Below are 16,875 nucleotides of genomic sequence, written 5' to 3'. Positions count from 1 at the left end.
AGGAATTTATGTGAATCCAATAATACGTACTGCAAGATTTTAAGCTTGTCCCTATTAATGTGCCCTGTATTGGAGTTGAAAACGTCGTGTTATAAGTGTACATTGAAATAAATATAATTGAAATAATGATTTATGTAATATTAACCTAAACAATTCAAATGTAGATAGACACACAAATTGGGGGCACATTAATAGGGCCATCGTCGCTTGGAGGACTCACTAATAGGGACAAAAACATGTTTTTTATTTTTGTTAAAAATATTATAAAGTATTAATATTTTTTAAATTAAAGAAATATTAGAAGAAAAAGAAATAGTTGAAAAACCGATATTGATTGCAAAAAAGCAGATAAAATTAAAGCTACAATATTTAATAATTAATTCAGTAATGAGCAAGTTGGCTAAAAGGCACATTAATAGGGATAGTTACTCTATATCCATTTTCCTTGATAAAGTCGTCTTCAAATATTTACATAGGAACGTTATATCATCATCTTTGATCGAGTCTGAATTACCAAACAGTACTAAATATTACGCTTTACGTTTTTAAGTTAAATTGACAATTGGTCATATTACCTGTTGTAATTGTATTGTATTAAATACTTTTCGTTCTGACTCAGGTGGCAACTTATTTGTAAATTCTTCTCCGCAAGCTCTCAATTCTTCGATCTCTTCTGGTTGAAAGAAGTCTTCCAAAATGACATAACCATTTTTCTGAAACTTAATTGCACACACAAAATTAATGTATATTTTGAAATTTTTATATATATATATAAGCTAATAAAATAGGGTCATAAGTGCGGAAAAAGATAAAAGAAAACGCGAAGTCGCTTTCCCTTTATATATTATATTCATAAGTAAAAAGTTAAATTTGTATATAAAAAAATAAATGTTTATAAGACATAATAATGTCTTATATAGCCGAACTATCTAATTATATCACAGAGATAGCTTAAATATATCGTAACGTCTGTAGGGGATATCCATATAATATATTTTTGCTGTGTAGGGTGCGAAGAAATATTCAAAAAATATAACGCATTTACTTCCGCAATGATTTACGATTTCTTTACTTGAGATTTGTGACATTAACGTCACGATCATCGTAAAATTGAGGTAAATCTTTAAATAAATAATGAATAGCTCTTCGATTTATTGGCGAGAAAAGATAATTCGTAACCGCTGGTTCAGAGATCAAAGAAATTTCGTTTCCGGTCATCTGATCATCTGACCGATCCATCGTAGTTTCGTTTCATCGTGATATTTTGAGTGATAGACTGCGACTTTATAAATAGACTGCAACCGATAAAGATATCTAAGAATAACCACGAACATTGCCTGCTTCAAAGGGCAAACGGATATTTTTTTTGTGTTAACCGAATACATGTATGGAAACGATTTTGCGTTTGTCTTAATTATTACTATTCCTATAATCGTTTTGTTTTCTCATTTTGGTACTGTCTATATTCAGCTTTTAAAAATATCTTTCTTGATGGTTATAATTAGGGTATCCCAAATTATTTTACTTTTCTATTTGGAGATAATTTTCAGAAAATTATTTTTATTAATAATCAGTTATCGTCCGCGCACGACGATATCATTAATACTTGTAATCTAAATAAATATGTATTCTGTATAGATAAAACGTTTGCACAATGGAAAGTATCATATATATAATAGTTTTGTGATTCACGTATCGATATATATATATATATATATATATATGTTTATATATAATTCCGCATTGTGCTAGTTGGCAAACGTCCTGATATTATTTCACATGCAAGTACATATCGAAACAGATGTTCCAGAATTGCAAAACGCTATTAAATGAAAGCGGAACGTCAGTTGGAATGGCATTTAATTTGCGGAATAGTTTTACGAGCAATTCTCCAAGGGGCCAGACGTACGTCTGCAATTCGAGTCTTCTTATTCGCTAATCGCTTGATTTTACAATTGAACGGATGTTTTAAGAGACCGACAAAACCGCTGAGAAAAAAATGAAACTGTATCGCGAAAATCCTAAAAATTCGCATGCCAAAATGGAACATCTCCGATATATTACATATATTGCAGTCAGGAAAAGATGCGCTGAGCGCATGGTATTTTTGGAGCGTTCGACGCGGTCATAAACATCGCCCAAAAGTCATGTCGCGATCGTAGGAAGTCCCGCACTTGTCATTCGATCGAAAACTACGGCGTCTTCCTTGCTCGGTGACGGTTCGGGAACGGCTTCGCAATAAAGACGCCACGACGGAGGATGCTCGTGGATCACGCATCGTTCCCGCTAGGGCATCTTCAAAAAAATCGCAATTTATGTGCGCAATTTTTACGTTTCGATTACGCTGAAACGCATTACTGCTCTGCCGCACAATAATGCATTTCCTGCGATAAAAGAGAAATATTGCTCAGCGCGGCAGCAATTTTATTTAAGACAATGATATCTGCAATCCTCTTCTGCTTTGTATTGCCCTCATTTGGTCTTCGAATTGTCATAATCGCTCGAACAAAGAGAGATTATATATTGATCTTTTTAATGACAGCTATATATCAATCACTCTTTTTCTTGAGATGATAGTCAATAATGAAGACGCAAGAAAGACGATTTATAGAATATTTCCATTTTCGAGTTTGATAATTTCTTGTAACGTATTCAATAATATTTTTGTAGATTGAGAATTAATGTTTAATTAATTTTTTCATTAATATATTTATGCTCACAAATTGATCTATTACCATTATTTTTATTAAGATATTGAGTAATACAAGAAAAAAATGATTTCTTAAAAAAGTAAGTTATAAAATTTAACGAGATCTACAAAATTATATTTAACAGTTTACATTTTATTCTCATTTTATTACATTGTTAGATAGTATAAATTTAACGTGACAAATATTAGAATTGACGATTAGATATTGGCGATTATTCTTTTGGTTTATTATAGTTTTCTAAAGGAAAATAGTTTCAATTATAGTTTCATCAAGTTAAGAAATCATCGTTTGATTGTTTTAAATTTTTATGTAATTGACAACTCATTAATTACTTTTGAAATATATCTAATAAGAAAAGATATATATTCTCTCTTATTAGATATTTCATAAAATAATTATATCTCATATACCTACATATATAATATATTAATATAATTAATTAAAATTATATAGATATTAATTTTAATTATAATATCTATGTAATTTTAATTAATAATTTTAATAAATTGATTTTATTATTTTATATTTATGTTTATATACATAATACATAATTTATATAACTAAATACATGAGTATGTATAAAGTCCATTTTCTGTGGCTGAACTAATATATGTACACTTTTGAAACTTAAAGTGAAATATGGATATACAGTGGCCTGCAAAAGTTTCCGGCCAGTGACATTTTCTACTATAATTTATAAAAAAAAGCCTGAGAAAATTTTAATCACTATCAGGTGTTAGTACAAGATGTGGGTAACGAAATCTTGTATTAACATACGAGAATTAATTAAAATTTTATCAGGCTTTTTTTTTATAAATTAGAATACAAAATGTGACTGGCCGGAAACTTTTGCACGCTTCTGTATGTTTGATATTTGGCAAAAGCGAGAAAGAGTGTTCTATTTCAGAAATAAAAAACAGACCTATAATTATAAACAATTGATTTTTACGATACCGATTCTTTTGTATTGGATTGTGAATATAGGAATTTATCCGTTTACATCGCAAGCGAATTTGCGAGCCAAACTCGTGCAAGCATATCACGTGCATTAACGCAAAGTTATAAGTGCGAAGCACATCCCGAAAATAGCTACTATAGCTAGCCGTCATCGACAGGTGGGTGGATGGGCTACTACGTCATCCCCCTTGTCGTCGACGTCGCTTTTTCTGGAATTTCATCCGTCTATACGAATGACTCAAGCCGCCCGTGAAAGCGTTGAATCGCGTGGATAGGAATAGAATGGAAACGCAGAATGAAGCATTTGGTCGTTCATTACCAATCTTTCGCCCTCGTCTCATAGCGCGATCGCGAAGAATCAAGGCCAACTTCGTTATTTCGGGTTAATTTGAGCGTGCCAAATCTGCGAGAGAGCGAGGCAAAATTTTCTAAAGCTTCTCCGCTACTTTACTTTTAATGTTTCAGTTGCACCGATAAGAAAGACGACAAAAGCAACGATTTTTTAAAAAATAATATACGATAAAATACTATTCAATTTTGCGAAATGCGAGGATTGCTTCATTTAATTAACAACTGTAACTTAAAAAAAATTTTAATTACCGGGCGATGTAATTACCATCTGTGTTGTAAATATCATTTGATTAAACACTATAAATAGCTAAAATAGCGTTGTGGCAATGATGAACGACATAGATTAATGTAGGTCATAGATCAGCGATAGGATGTTTCACGCGATAAATTATCGGTGGGTTCCACTGTAAACACATTTCTTCTTACATCAGAAATAGCATTTCTGGAAAAAAATTGTCATGATTAAAAAAAAAACAATTGTTTTTAGGCACTTTTTGTGCCACTTACAGAAAGAATGGTATAACCGAAAGCGTAAAGATAAAAACTTCGCGATATCTGAATGCATAAACATTTGCTTCTCTTGTTCGTAATTATATGAATATCACCAAATTTATATAATAAAGCAATACAGAATGTTAGATAACCGTATTTTGTTAATTTCTTAATTTCTTAAGCCACATTTATTATCTTTTCCTCCTACTGCTTAGAGTTATTAAGGAGGTTGTAAGGCAAATGCAATATGTTAAGAATTACTTGAAAAAATTACAGATTATTCTTAAAAATAAAATAATCTCATTGGCAAAACAGTAAAAAATTACTAGGCACTAGTTGATATGAGTGGTATGTACAATCAGAACTGTAGGCAAACGGGATCCTCTCAAGTAACATGATCCGATAACAATGAATCAAAAATATATAATGTAAAAAATATACAATTCTCAACATAAAAATAACTATCTTTTAATTTGTTTCTTTTAATGAACATATATTTATATATGTTGTCTTTTACGCGCGTTTTTGGATATATTATAGATATTATTATTAAAAACAGAAAGCTCATACATTACAACGTTCAAAGAAAGAATTGTAACTATAAACTGACGAAATTTAGAAAGCAATAATTTAAGAAATTTGTTTGAAAATATCCAAATGTGTGTTAAAAAAAAACTTCAAGATTACATTGATTGTATTTTTTTATCGTTGTAAATTGGAATTATTTTACAACGGTGATGTACAAAAATTGTAAATGAATGATAATATAAAAATGGAAGTAAGTAAAAAATTTTAAATCAGCGAATTGATGCTACTACGTTTTGATAGAACGACAGATTACTCGAGTACAAGGATGCTGACCTCCGAATCGAGAGGTCTAGTCGATTGTATCAATGTGGCAACTCCAATGACGTTGTTCGACAAACGACTACATTGTGTACCCTCGTTTCTTAGTTCCCTGATGCAATATATGTATAGAGGCTTCATATATAGAGGAATTATAGCATCGAGAATTTCAATTATGTGAATTTCTTCGAAGATATCAGTCGTAGAGAATATAAAAAAATCAGAATTCGTATAGAAACATCATGCATAAGTATATTCCTCGTTATACAGCATAAAGTCTTATTAAGAATTTTCGTTAATATGAATTATTTACATAAATTTCTGTATATTCTATATGTTCTAGAATCTAGATAATTCATATAAATTAATTGAACAGATAAATAGTACTATGCAGTTTTCATATTAAAAAAAATGAATGTATGATAGAACTTTCTAATGTTTCGAATATTTTTGAAGAAATACAAATAGTAAATTTAAAAATACATGCAATTCTATACGAACAGCTCGATTTTTTAATTAAAAGTAGATACAATGTATTGTAAGAAAATAAAAGATGTATCTCTAATATCAATGTGAAGAAATAGTTATCTATCTACAATTTCATCGAAACTTGAAACAATAAATAAATATATATTTAAAGCATTTATCATCCCATGATGAAAAAATTCGTCATTTCGAATTGATCAGCAACCTTGGCGAAGAATGATGCATTCTTCGGTTTCTCGATTAAACTTTATTAATTAAATTACATCCATAGCAGCTTTGAATGATACAAGACAACGCGAATCTCCTTTCCATGTATAGGAAAGCGATACGGAGAGACAATTCTCACGAATGCTCGGTTCTACGTGGGACTCACCTGCGCGCGAATGTCCTTCATCCTGATACACGTGTTATCAACAATATTCCACGAATTCTGAATCTATTCGTTGAACACGAGACAGAGTGAGACCGGAACACGTCCGCGGCCGAGTGCTCGCACCAAATGACTAGGTGAGCCCGCGGATATGCGAAGTCCGAGTCGAGCTGGCGACTTGTGCGAAGCGAGCGAGACGAGAGTCACACGTCGTCCCGCTGGTATCCCGATGAACGAACGATCAGATTTTTGATTTTCCAAAAATTCGAGAATTTATCACCTGACGAAAAAAAACAAGGAATCCTCGGCGATACGAGGCTATGAACATTTATCTCAAGTATTCGTTCGTCATTCAGATAACTGTATCGTCTTCATGAAGATATTGCGTTGTAATATGCAAGCAGATAATTACGTGCTAAGAAGTAAAGTTAATTAACTTCAAACTAATTATTCACGCATCATTTCTGATACTTCACTCATCAAATCTAAATTAATCTCAAGTGTTCTTCCGAACTTTATATGAAGATATTATAGAAGAAAGGAAGATTCTCGTTTAAATTAGTTTCTTAATTAAATTTATATTAATTTCTTAATTAAATTTATTTATCAATACATTAAATACATTCGATACGTTCACTGTACTTCATTATATTTTTAGTTAATATTGAGAATGTAAAAATTAATCTTAAATTATCGTAATTATAAATATTAACTGTGTGTGTGTGAATAAAATTATTTTATGTCAATAAGATGCAGTTTCTCTGTCATTATAAAAATATAATTCACGTACATGTGTACACATTTATACAATTTTTACGATAATTAGAAAAGTTATAGCATAATTTATTACAGTTATTAAAACGAGATGACATGACACAATCGTACAATAAATTATTAAAGTAAGATAACTAATGTTTAAAACAACAATGTCTGTGTTATTCTTTTATTAATCTTAATTATATGCGTGTAAGTAATGTATATTATAGATTTTTGTACTATATATGAGAGAGAGAGAGAGAGAGAGAGAGAGAGAGAGAGAGAGAGAATCTATACTCTTTGAGTATTATTTGTGAATCCAATTATACGTAAATAAACAATTTCACGATGTAATAATTTAGATAATGAATGCAGTGTTAACTACACGGTTCTTCGCTTATTTCGTAAGCTTCTGCTTGTAAGCTCGTTTCAGAGTTTCAGTACAATGTCCTCTTCGCGCGGTGCTCACGGCTCATGGTCAGTCGAACACTCGGCCGTTCGTAACGAACGTCCAGGAAGTAAAGTTTCGAGAGTCAATCTTTTACAGGCTGCTTCAAAATCAATGCGCCTTAAAAACGTATTTCTTTAGAGATAAGCTGACTAAATGGACTATCGATAAAATAAATAAATATGTTTTATTACCTTTTGATTTCATTTTTCGCTTTTGTTTTATTTATATATTAGTTTTAAAAATATTATATACATATATGTATACATACTATACACACATGTGCTAATATAAAAAAATTAATTTATCGTGTAATGTACATAATAACACACATGTTTTTAATTGTACGATATTATACATATGTATGTATGAAAGGACATAGTATCGTGTCATACTACCGTAAGAGACGTATGTCATAATGTGTAACACATTCCTTTTCACATATTTACTTTCATAGAATTAACAAAAAAAATAAAATAAAAATAAAATAATTGAAAAGGTGAGAGAACTATTATTTTAAAACTTGTTTCCTTTATTATAAGACTTTTATATCATGATAAAGAAAACTAGTTTAAAAATAACAGTTATCTTTATCTATTATCGTATTAATAGCCGAGTTAACGGCACGATAATTTATATGCTACTCACGTGTTTCGTCTCCGTTTGGACGATCCTGTAGAAACAAGCTAACCTGTAGAAACAAGCTAACGGCAAATAATTCCGCGCACTTCGCTTGCGTGGGCTCGCTAATTTACACGAGCAGACGACACGGATTTATTAAAGCCAAATTTCTCTAAATTCTAAAGAAAATTTTCTTTCTGGTGGAAAGCGCAAAAATTTACGTTCTTATTCTTTCGTGTCTAGCCTTAATAAATAACGTACTGTATCTACTAGTCTCTTTTTCCACAAATTGGTTTTATCCTCTTGATTTGTCTACGAACGGTTTTGTTTTCGTTCCTCCTTTCGTCTTTTTAATTTCTCTCTTTTTGATCTCATCTCATAGAAAATACATAAAACGTTTTTACAATATAGATATCATTAATATTATTAATTTTTTTATCCGAAGAATTGCCACTTTTTAAAGCACAAAGTAAAGAAATATTGTTCGTAAATTTCAAGTTGATAGATTAAGTATTTAAGATAACTATTTGATTAAAAAACGCATATATTTGTGTTAAAGATAAAACATACAACTAAGTGATAATTAATACAAATGTAATGAAGATGAGTTTTTACTGTTTGTAATAAACTTTCTACTGAACTAGAGCAGTTGAGAAGTTGAGCAAAGATCAAAAGCCTACACTGAAAGAAAAGATTGGTTTCTGCAACAAATTAGATGGTTAAATATGGCATAGCATTTTTAATTGGCTGTAGCAACCAATTTTTGGTTGCGTTGATTAATCGAAATCTTGTACTGACATTGCGGATAGGCTAATACAACCAACAATTGGCTGCAGCATCCAAAAATTGGCTGTTGCAACCAATTAAAAATGCTATGCCATATTTAACCATCTAATGTGCTGCAGCGGCCAATCTTTTCTTTCAGTGTAGGAATCCTAGAATGTATAAGATTTAGTTAATTGTTTCTGCGTGATTTGTTTGAATCACAATCATAGAAGGAAAGATCGTTGTTACTATTATTGAAAGTTGTATGATTTTAGTAGTCCCGTATATATCATCTTATCATCTACAAGATTCGAAATCAATGAAATAACGCGTGTAAATCAACTTATTCGCAATCTTCTTGCTTTACGATCAAGAGAAACGAGAGTACTTCGTCTGAGATGAAAAAGTTCGTCGTCGTCGACGGGGTGAAGTCCGGTGGATATTCAGGAGTACAACGCGAGAGTGCTATTTGACAGTGAGCCAAGCCGGCTCTGTTGACTCGGTTTCTTTTTATACCGTACGGTTTAGCTACGGCATTATTGCGCTATTACTGCCGGGTGTTGGGCATTGTTGAAGCAGTTTGGCGGAGAGGAGAAAAGGTAACTCCGGCAAATGAGGCCGTTGTCCACCGATCCGCTGTACGGTAACTTGGTCCGCTCGTCGGATGAAAATCCGGATAACTTCGTCGCGTGTGTATACGTTTGCAGTATAACATCTTGGTTCGTTGCCAGGTATGTACTCTTTACAGCCTTAATTCGACTCGAATTAATTGTAGCCGCCGCGCGGCTCCGCGTCGTAAACATTTGCTGTCGAGAACAGCGGAGTATGGCATTAATTGCTCGCACGTGTACTTGCATAGCGAAGTGTTGCATGTTTACCGATCAAATACGACATGTGAAAACGGAAAATGGCCGCGCTTTTAAATGCACAGCAACATTAAAGGAAAGCATCATTAGAATCTGTAAATTAATACGCAGATTATTTTTATGATCTTTTTTATCTTTAAGAATAATTATAGTAAAACGTACTCTCTTAAGAAAATATATTCGCACGCTATTCATTTCTTATCACACTTTTATTATTATACTTATTATTATTATTATTCTACTTTTTACTTTATTCACTTTAGCCTTATAACTTCGCGTTTATATTCTCATTATATGACTGTAAATAAAAGGAGCATAGAATTAGATGACCAAACAAGAAATATAAATTCATAAATATTCGAGTAAATCTAAACCTAAAATATATTTGAATATACCACTGGAAGCGTTATCTGTGTAAGCAAATAATAAACACAGATATTTTCTATCGATATTGGATTAAGTATGATAAGAGTACCTATAAACGAGAATAATATTATTCAATTTTCGGAGACAATTTGGATCTTGTAAACGCGATGTTTAATTTTGAACAAAATTGATTTGACTATGTTAGATCGTAATTTTTACATATATGTTAATTAAAAATTAAATATATCTTGAATATACACAATGGTAAAATACAAGAGTTCTACTTAAGCTTTCGCGTGCGCCTATGGGGAGGTCACCATACATACGTTCGTGTATATATTAAATTGCAAGATGATTATTTACAGGCGTAAAAATTATTTCTTGGCCGCGACAATTCTGCATATAAATTCTATGTTTCGGTCCAATATTTCGTCTGCCATATTAAAAATTTCTGTTATTTATTTCGTATAGTGTGTGGTTTAAATAAAAAAATGATAAATTTTCCTCATTTTTTATTGTCAGAAACACGATTACATTTTTGTCTTAACTTATAAACGCATTTTATATTACTCGATTCTTTTTACTCACATTATTCAGATAGAAGATATGTACGTTTGATTTTATATTACATATTAAATATATTAATACACAGTACAATATATTAAACGTAAATTAAACCACAAATATGATTAAAGAAGAGAGAATGGAGATAAAAGGAACAAAGTTGTAAAGTAAACTTACAAATAAAGACGGAAAAAATTGTGTGGCAGTTCGTACCGAAGCAATTAAAACTAAAGTAAAAAGAACATGTGATTTAAATTTAAACAGATATAATAGGTCAATGAGTCGACTTTAGCATTTTGGGTTACCTAATCTGTTTGTGTCTTAATTTTTTTCTCCCGTCTATATCACTCTACAAAGTCATTCATTTTTTTATATATCACAACATTTCATTAGATAATTTTGTCACGTAATGATCCAACAAATTCATAAATCATGTAGTAATCCTCTCCTTTTCTATCGTACTTTTTATGTGGAACAATTTATTTGGACGTTGTATCTCGAAATACCCTTCAGTCACATAAATAAGTTGCAATGAGATTATTATGTACTACATACATATAAGTATACATATATATATATAATTTATAAGTAATTTATTATCATCATGTTTAATTTATTATCATGTTTAGAAACGGGCAGGAGCAATTTTTCAGACCAAAAATTAAAACGATTAGTCTCTAATTAAAAGTGTAAAGCTAATAATAGTTCTTGAAATATTATGTGATGAAAGAAGGAGAGGATCTCATGATATTTGAAATTTGTATCTAACAGCGTGTATTATATACGTGTAAAATAAAAATATAAAATATATAATTATTATTTTTTTAGTACATTAACATCTTTTTAATAGGATGCCAGATTGAGCATCAAATTATTAAATTGCTTGTCAATTTAATTTGTGATATTACTATAGTAGTTTTTAATTGCGTTTATAAGTTCAAAAAATCAATTCGGCGCGCAGTTCAAATGATTACATATTTAGTATATAAATTCACATAGAAATTATTTAAAGCATCTAAGATTCAGCTTCGATTGTTATAGACGTTAAACTTTTACTTGTTGTGTATTCACATGTACGGTCTTAATAAATTCGTTTATTATTTATTATTACATATTAATGATTTTTATAAAAAAGTTTGAGAACTTTAAGATTAATGTATCAATGACGAGATTTGTATTTTGTAATTTTAGTTGGAATTGAAGAATATAACGTAAAATTTACTTAATTCTAAGTTAATTTGTAAAAAACCAACTTATATATTTAATTCGCTCAGGATTAATGGCCTCTAAATTGAACAAATTGTTAAATCGTTTTTACATTTTTGAAAAACAGAGCGTATTGGCATCTTTTTTTTTATTGGGCCAAAACTCTCATCTCAAATCTGAATTTCATCTCTTTCAACTAAAAATGCCTCACTAAGGAAAGTTATTATCGAATTCGCATAGCTATTAATCTGAGCACCAAATGACAATTTTTATCCTTTCACGCAAAAAACTTTCTGTGATCTAATTGGATTCAATTAGGATTCAGTTTAATGTAATAAAAAAATTTAATTGGAATGTTTACGAAGATCAGTGACATAATGATTTTTTATATTTTTTTATTATATTCATTGGGATCTAATTCAATATATATTAAAAAATCGTGGATTTTTATTTGCATGTTTATAAAGATTTAGATCAGTGGTGTAACGTTTTATTAAACATTTTGATTTTGTGAACACCTGTCGACAAAGAGAATCTCACGGGGACTGATTGCCGAACAATCGATGAGAACGAGAACGAGGATTAGTTATGATTACGCGTATCGCGCGCGCGGTAACCGATTTTCTATTATCGAGATACAATTGCGAGCTACCTGGGCAATAGTTTCCTGGGTACTTTCGGCGATGCTCAGTATACGTGAACCGCTCGCCTCTCACATCTACGTGGGGGTGGCATACCGCACCGGCCAGCGATCACGCACAAAGTAAAAGCGAGCAGTTGTTCGTTACGTGTCTGATTGAACTACCAACGCGACCGAGATTGGGCCTGGCATTATCTCCAGTGATATCCTCCCGAAATTCACGTGCGTCGAAGTCTCCAATCGGTTATTGAGCTCTATTCGAATGACGATTACGACGCACAATTGATTGCCGGTGTGTGCGTGACTAGCATGCGTGAGAAATGACTTGATATCGATGCTACACGGAGAAAATTTTATATTTAAAAATTACTATAACGTGGTAGTAGCTGCGGTCTTCATGTAAATTATAAGTTTAAATGCTATAGTTATTTTTTTAAAAACAATAATATAACGTAATTTTTACACTTTTTCATAGTAAAAATTTTTTATTACAAAATCAAATATACCTAGCAAATTTTGTTTGCGTACCATAGTAAAAATTAACTGTTTTCATGTTAGAATATGGTTTAACAAAATAATTACTTTATTTATGTGATAAAAATTAGTATTACCATAGTAAAAGTTAAGTCGGAATCATGTTGTGAGAGTCCATCAGAAAATACAAGATATAGTAAAGTGTAATTTAAAATTGTATTAAAACTTAATATAAAATTTTCTCCGTGTACATATAGACTTTTTATGCGATTATTTAATACTCTCACATGAGTATACGTGCGTCGACTTAATTTATTATACTATTACAAGGTGTTCGTTTAAGAAATATCTTTGTTTTACATCTTATTAATATCTCTATATTTTCTTTCTTTTTCTTTCTGCTTTTGTCATTAATGATCTATGAAAATTACTCGTACCATTACAATGTAAAATTATCTTAACATTTTCATTACAATTTTTATGATTCCACTACGACTTATCCTTTATACTTTTATAATTTTTATAGAAAATTATCATCTTATAACGGAGTAAAATAATAAGGTCGTGATGAAATAATTTTACGTTTTTTTTATTTCGACATACGCATTAAAAAGTGTATTTCGAAAAACTGTATTGCTATAATATTATATGTTGTAAGTTCTTTTAAAAAATGTGACTCGGTATAGTAGGTATTACATTAAATTCAATCGTAATTAAATAAAATCGTCATAAATCTCATTGATTCACTAATGAAATTTTAAACTGCTAAACTTCTACATAAAAATATACTAATTTTGTATAAATGTTGACTTTTCTGGAGAGAAGCTCCATTATGATGATACAAGAGTGATTTGAAATTTTGAACATTTAAAATATTTTAAAAATAGGAATATATCACCAGCGTCTCTTTCTGGATAGATAAGATGCGTATTTTATGGACAATATCTCACTCATGAAAACTTTATAATAAACCAAAGGTAAGAGTCCTCTACATCACCGGCCGCAAAGATGGCGTAATGCGCCTGCAGAGTCGACTCTTAATCGTTTGTATTGTTTATAAAGGCTTTATAAAGGATAATCACTCAATATTACATGTACGCGAATACTGTTTGACCCGAAGATTAAATCAATGATACGTCAGTCGATGTCTCTGAAGTGACCTCCGGGTTATTCGATGTGATAGGAAGGAACACGTGTAACTGATTTTATAATATTATTATTTGTATATCGTTTAATTTACAATTCGGTGAGAATTTTGTTGCATAATGGTACCACATCGAGCTCCGTTGCTAGGCAGTTTACTGAAAATCACGCTTATTGTCCTCGAATGTGGGAGAAATCCGATTAAATTCCACATAGATCCGAAGTGATGCAATTGTCATATCTAAGTTAAACTAATCTGTCCTAGTAAAAAAAAAAAAAAAAAAAACGAAATAAATGTAAAACTATACTACTGTGCTGATCGTATATATCTTATTACTCGTTATGTTTGTCCAGTTTCTTCGCAAAGTTTCTAGATGAACGTACCGTTCAAAAATCGGCTGGTACCAGTATACTCACCTAAGAACCGATGATTTACTCGCTTTTATTTTTTCACGCGCGTGTCAAACCATATATTTCCTTTCTGATTCGAGATAACGCGTTTGAGAATAACGCCATAATCGTGCGAGAAGATATAACGATCGCAGTTTGTTTGCGTTTCTCCCACTAGCGAGCATGTGATACTGTTGTCCATCCTGTTGTCTATATGTATAAAAATCGCGCAATTGTACATTACAATTGAACACAATTGTTGCGGAGACGTCGCGACTGCAAGAACATTTCGGACCACTTCACCTGACAGAACGAGACGGTGTGTCTTTTACCCTGACCGACACCTCGGCGGCGGCGACGACGACGACGACGACGACGACGGCGACGACATCGATTCCTCGAAGCGAGACTTCGATGTGATCGTGACGTAGCCGTGGCAAGAGGAGCGGAGAGGACAATTTGTGGTAGGGACCTCAAACTAGTTGTTTTGATCTCTTTCGACGGACATATCGCAGAGTCCTCCTGCCGTAGTAACACGGCTGACGTCAACGTGGCTACATGTCTCTCGTTTCCTTCGGCCACTCAAGTCTTCCTTGTTCATCCAAATCCCATACTTCTTCCCATCCACATGTCCGACGTGGAGACACCCGCCAAGCCGCACCTGTCACGCTCTTGATTACGTTACCAGAGATATTCGTTGCGCGGAAAACCGATATTCGCATCTCTGAAAATCTTTTGCGCTTTCTTCAAAATCTGAAGAATCACTATCCAACGGGACGGTATTCACAGACGATAGCAAAACTCTAAAGAATATTTGATTCTGCCCGAAGGCTTCATTACTATAGTCGCGTAAACGTTATTTTGCGAAAATTTACAGAGGACTATCATTAAGCGAGCAGAGAGATAGTTCCCACACTCCCGGCGCAAGGAATCCACTACGGGAATAGATGAGCAACATCTCTTCCTCGAAAAGGAATTCGAAGGTTTACAGGGTGAGTTTTGTTGGTCTCTAGATTTACATATTATTACAGACCCAAAAAGTGCTGTGCGAGAACTTTTACTTCTTACGACTTTTCCAAAGAAATCTACGTTTCTTTCTTTTAATTATAATAGTACAATTTTAACACAGTGATTATACCAATTAGACAACTTCATTTTCAAAGTTATTTTTATACCAGTATGTTATTTTAATGTGCTTCTTAATTACATTTATATTCTTCATAAAAAAATTCAGAGTACAATTCTCATTTTCTCCCAAAAATAATCAAAACAGCGAACAGTTAGAATCCATCTATAGATCGTCAACTATGAGTTGATTCGTATTTGGTAGACGCCGCGCGCGACGTGTTAAATTATTCAAAAATAATACTAAAATGAACAGATTGTGCAATTATGTGACGAAACTGTAATGGATACGTTATCCCCCCCCCCCTCTCTCTCTCTCTCTCTCTCTCTCTCTCTCTCTCTCTCTCTCTCTCTCTCTCACAGAAATACTACATTTGGCGTTCTCGCCAATACGGGGTGATTATATCTTTTTCTACCCCTTACTACCGAGAAAAGATCGAGGTTTCACGGAGAATGAATTTCAGTATATACATTCTTCGATAAATTTGGTAACAATTTTTAGAAAACATCTATTAATCAAGATCGCGGATGTATTTTAATGAGCGCGTGGGAGCGCATTTAAGTAATAAACTGTTTCGTTTTTTTTTTCTTGTCTTGCAAGACCAGGCATAACCCATTCAATTATAGTTCATTGATTAATATTATTGTATCACACTAATTTTTCTAATTCTTTTCCTTATTATTTATATTTTTTTTTCATTTTATATTTTTTTGATCCTGTATATGTATATAGAGCGTCTCGAATGTCGAATCAAATAACTTCTTTAATTGATACTGCAAGTTCAACCAAAACGCATTGATTAAGATTGTTAAAGCATCGCATTTAAATAGTTTCGTTATTAAATATCAAGCTTGGATGTCAAAGGAAAATTTCAATGTACTGAATATATAATTAGTAACTTTAACAAATAAAGAATCCCTTGATTACTTTCAATTACAGCATTCGTATGTAAAAGTTCTTTTCTTGAGATTTCTTTCATCTTATATTATAATACATAATATATTACATGTATAATATTTAATAGAATTTTATATATATTTATATTATATATATACATATATAATATATACGTATATATATGTATGTATCGATTATATATGTGTATATAAATACACACACACAAACACACATATATAATCGACTATAAATAAGAACATATATAAGATAAAAGAATGTCAAAAAAATAAATTATATATATTCTTACAACTTCTTTTATCTTATACAAATTTTTATTTACACTCAATTTTTAGAGAAAAAAATTTTAAGGGTTATCGGTATACGATAAAAATTTAGTGTA

The 16,875-nt window shown here is 31.5% G+C and overlaps 2 protein-coding genes across 6 annotated transcripts in view; one reads left to right on the top strand and one right to left on the bottom strand.

The window, feature by feature from the left end:
* LOC108763627 (phytanoyl-CoA dioxygenase-like) overlaps positions 1-16,875 on the bottom strand; it is a 144,475-nt gene that overhangs the window by 1,336 nt on the left and 126,264 nt on the right. The window contains exons 1-2 of one of the 2 annotated variants that reach the window (XM_018511411.1): positions 6,217-6,451; positions 576-719 (exon numbers count right to left, since the gene is read on the bottom strand). In XM_018511411.1, the coding sequence (XP_018366913.1) occupies positions 576-719; positions 6,217-6,237 (165 nt within the window). In that variant the 5' untranslated portion in view covers positions 6,238-6,451. Of the gene's footprint in view, positions 1-575; positions 720-6,216; positions 6,452-16,875 lie in introns of those variants that run through there. The other variant, XM_018511412.1, reaches the window with a different exon arrangement.
* LOC108763628 (uncharacterized) overlaps positions 9,362-16,875 on the top strand; it is a 16,812-nt gene continuing 9,298 nt past the window's right edge. The window contains exons 1-2 of one of the 4 annotated variants that reach the window (XM_018511415.1): positions 9,362-9,534; positions 15,330-15,444. The gene's annotated coding sequence lies outside the window, so the exon portion shown is untranslated. The other 3 variants (XM_018511413.1, XM_018511418.1, XM_018511420.1) reach the window with 3 other exon arrangements.

Source organism: Trachymyrmex cornetzi, unplaced genomic scaffold, assembly GCF_001594075.2.
Source record: "Trachymyrmex cornetzi isolate Tcor2-1 unplaced genomic scaffold, Tcor1.1 scaffold371, whole genome shotgun sequence".
NCBI lineage: Eukaryota > Metazoa > Arthropoda > Insecta > Hymenoptera > Formicidae > Trachymyrmex > Trachymyrmex cornetzi.
This window is presented reverse-complemented; position numbering and strand designations above follow the sequence as displayed.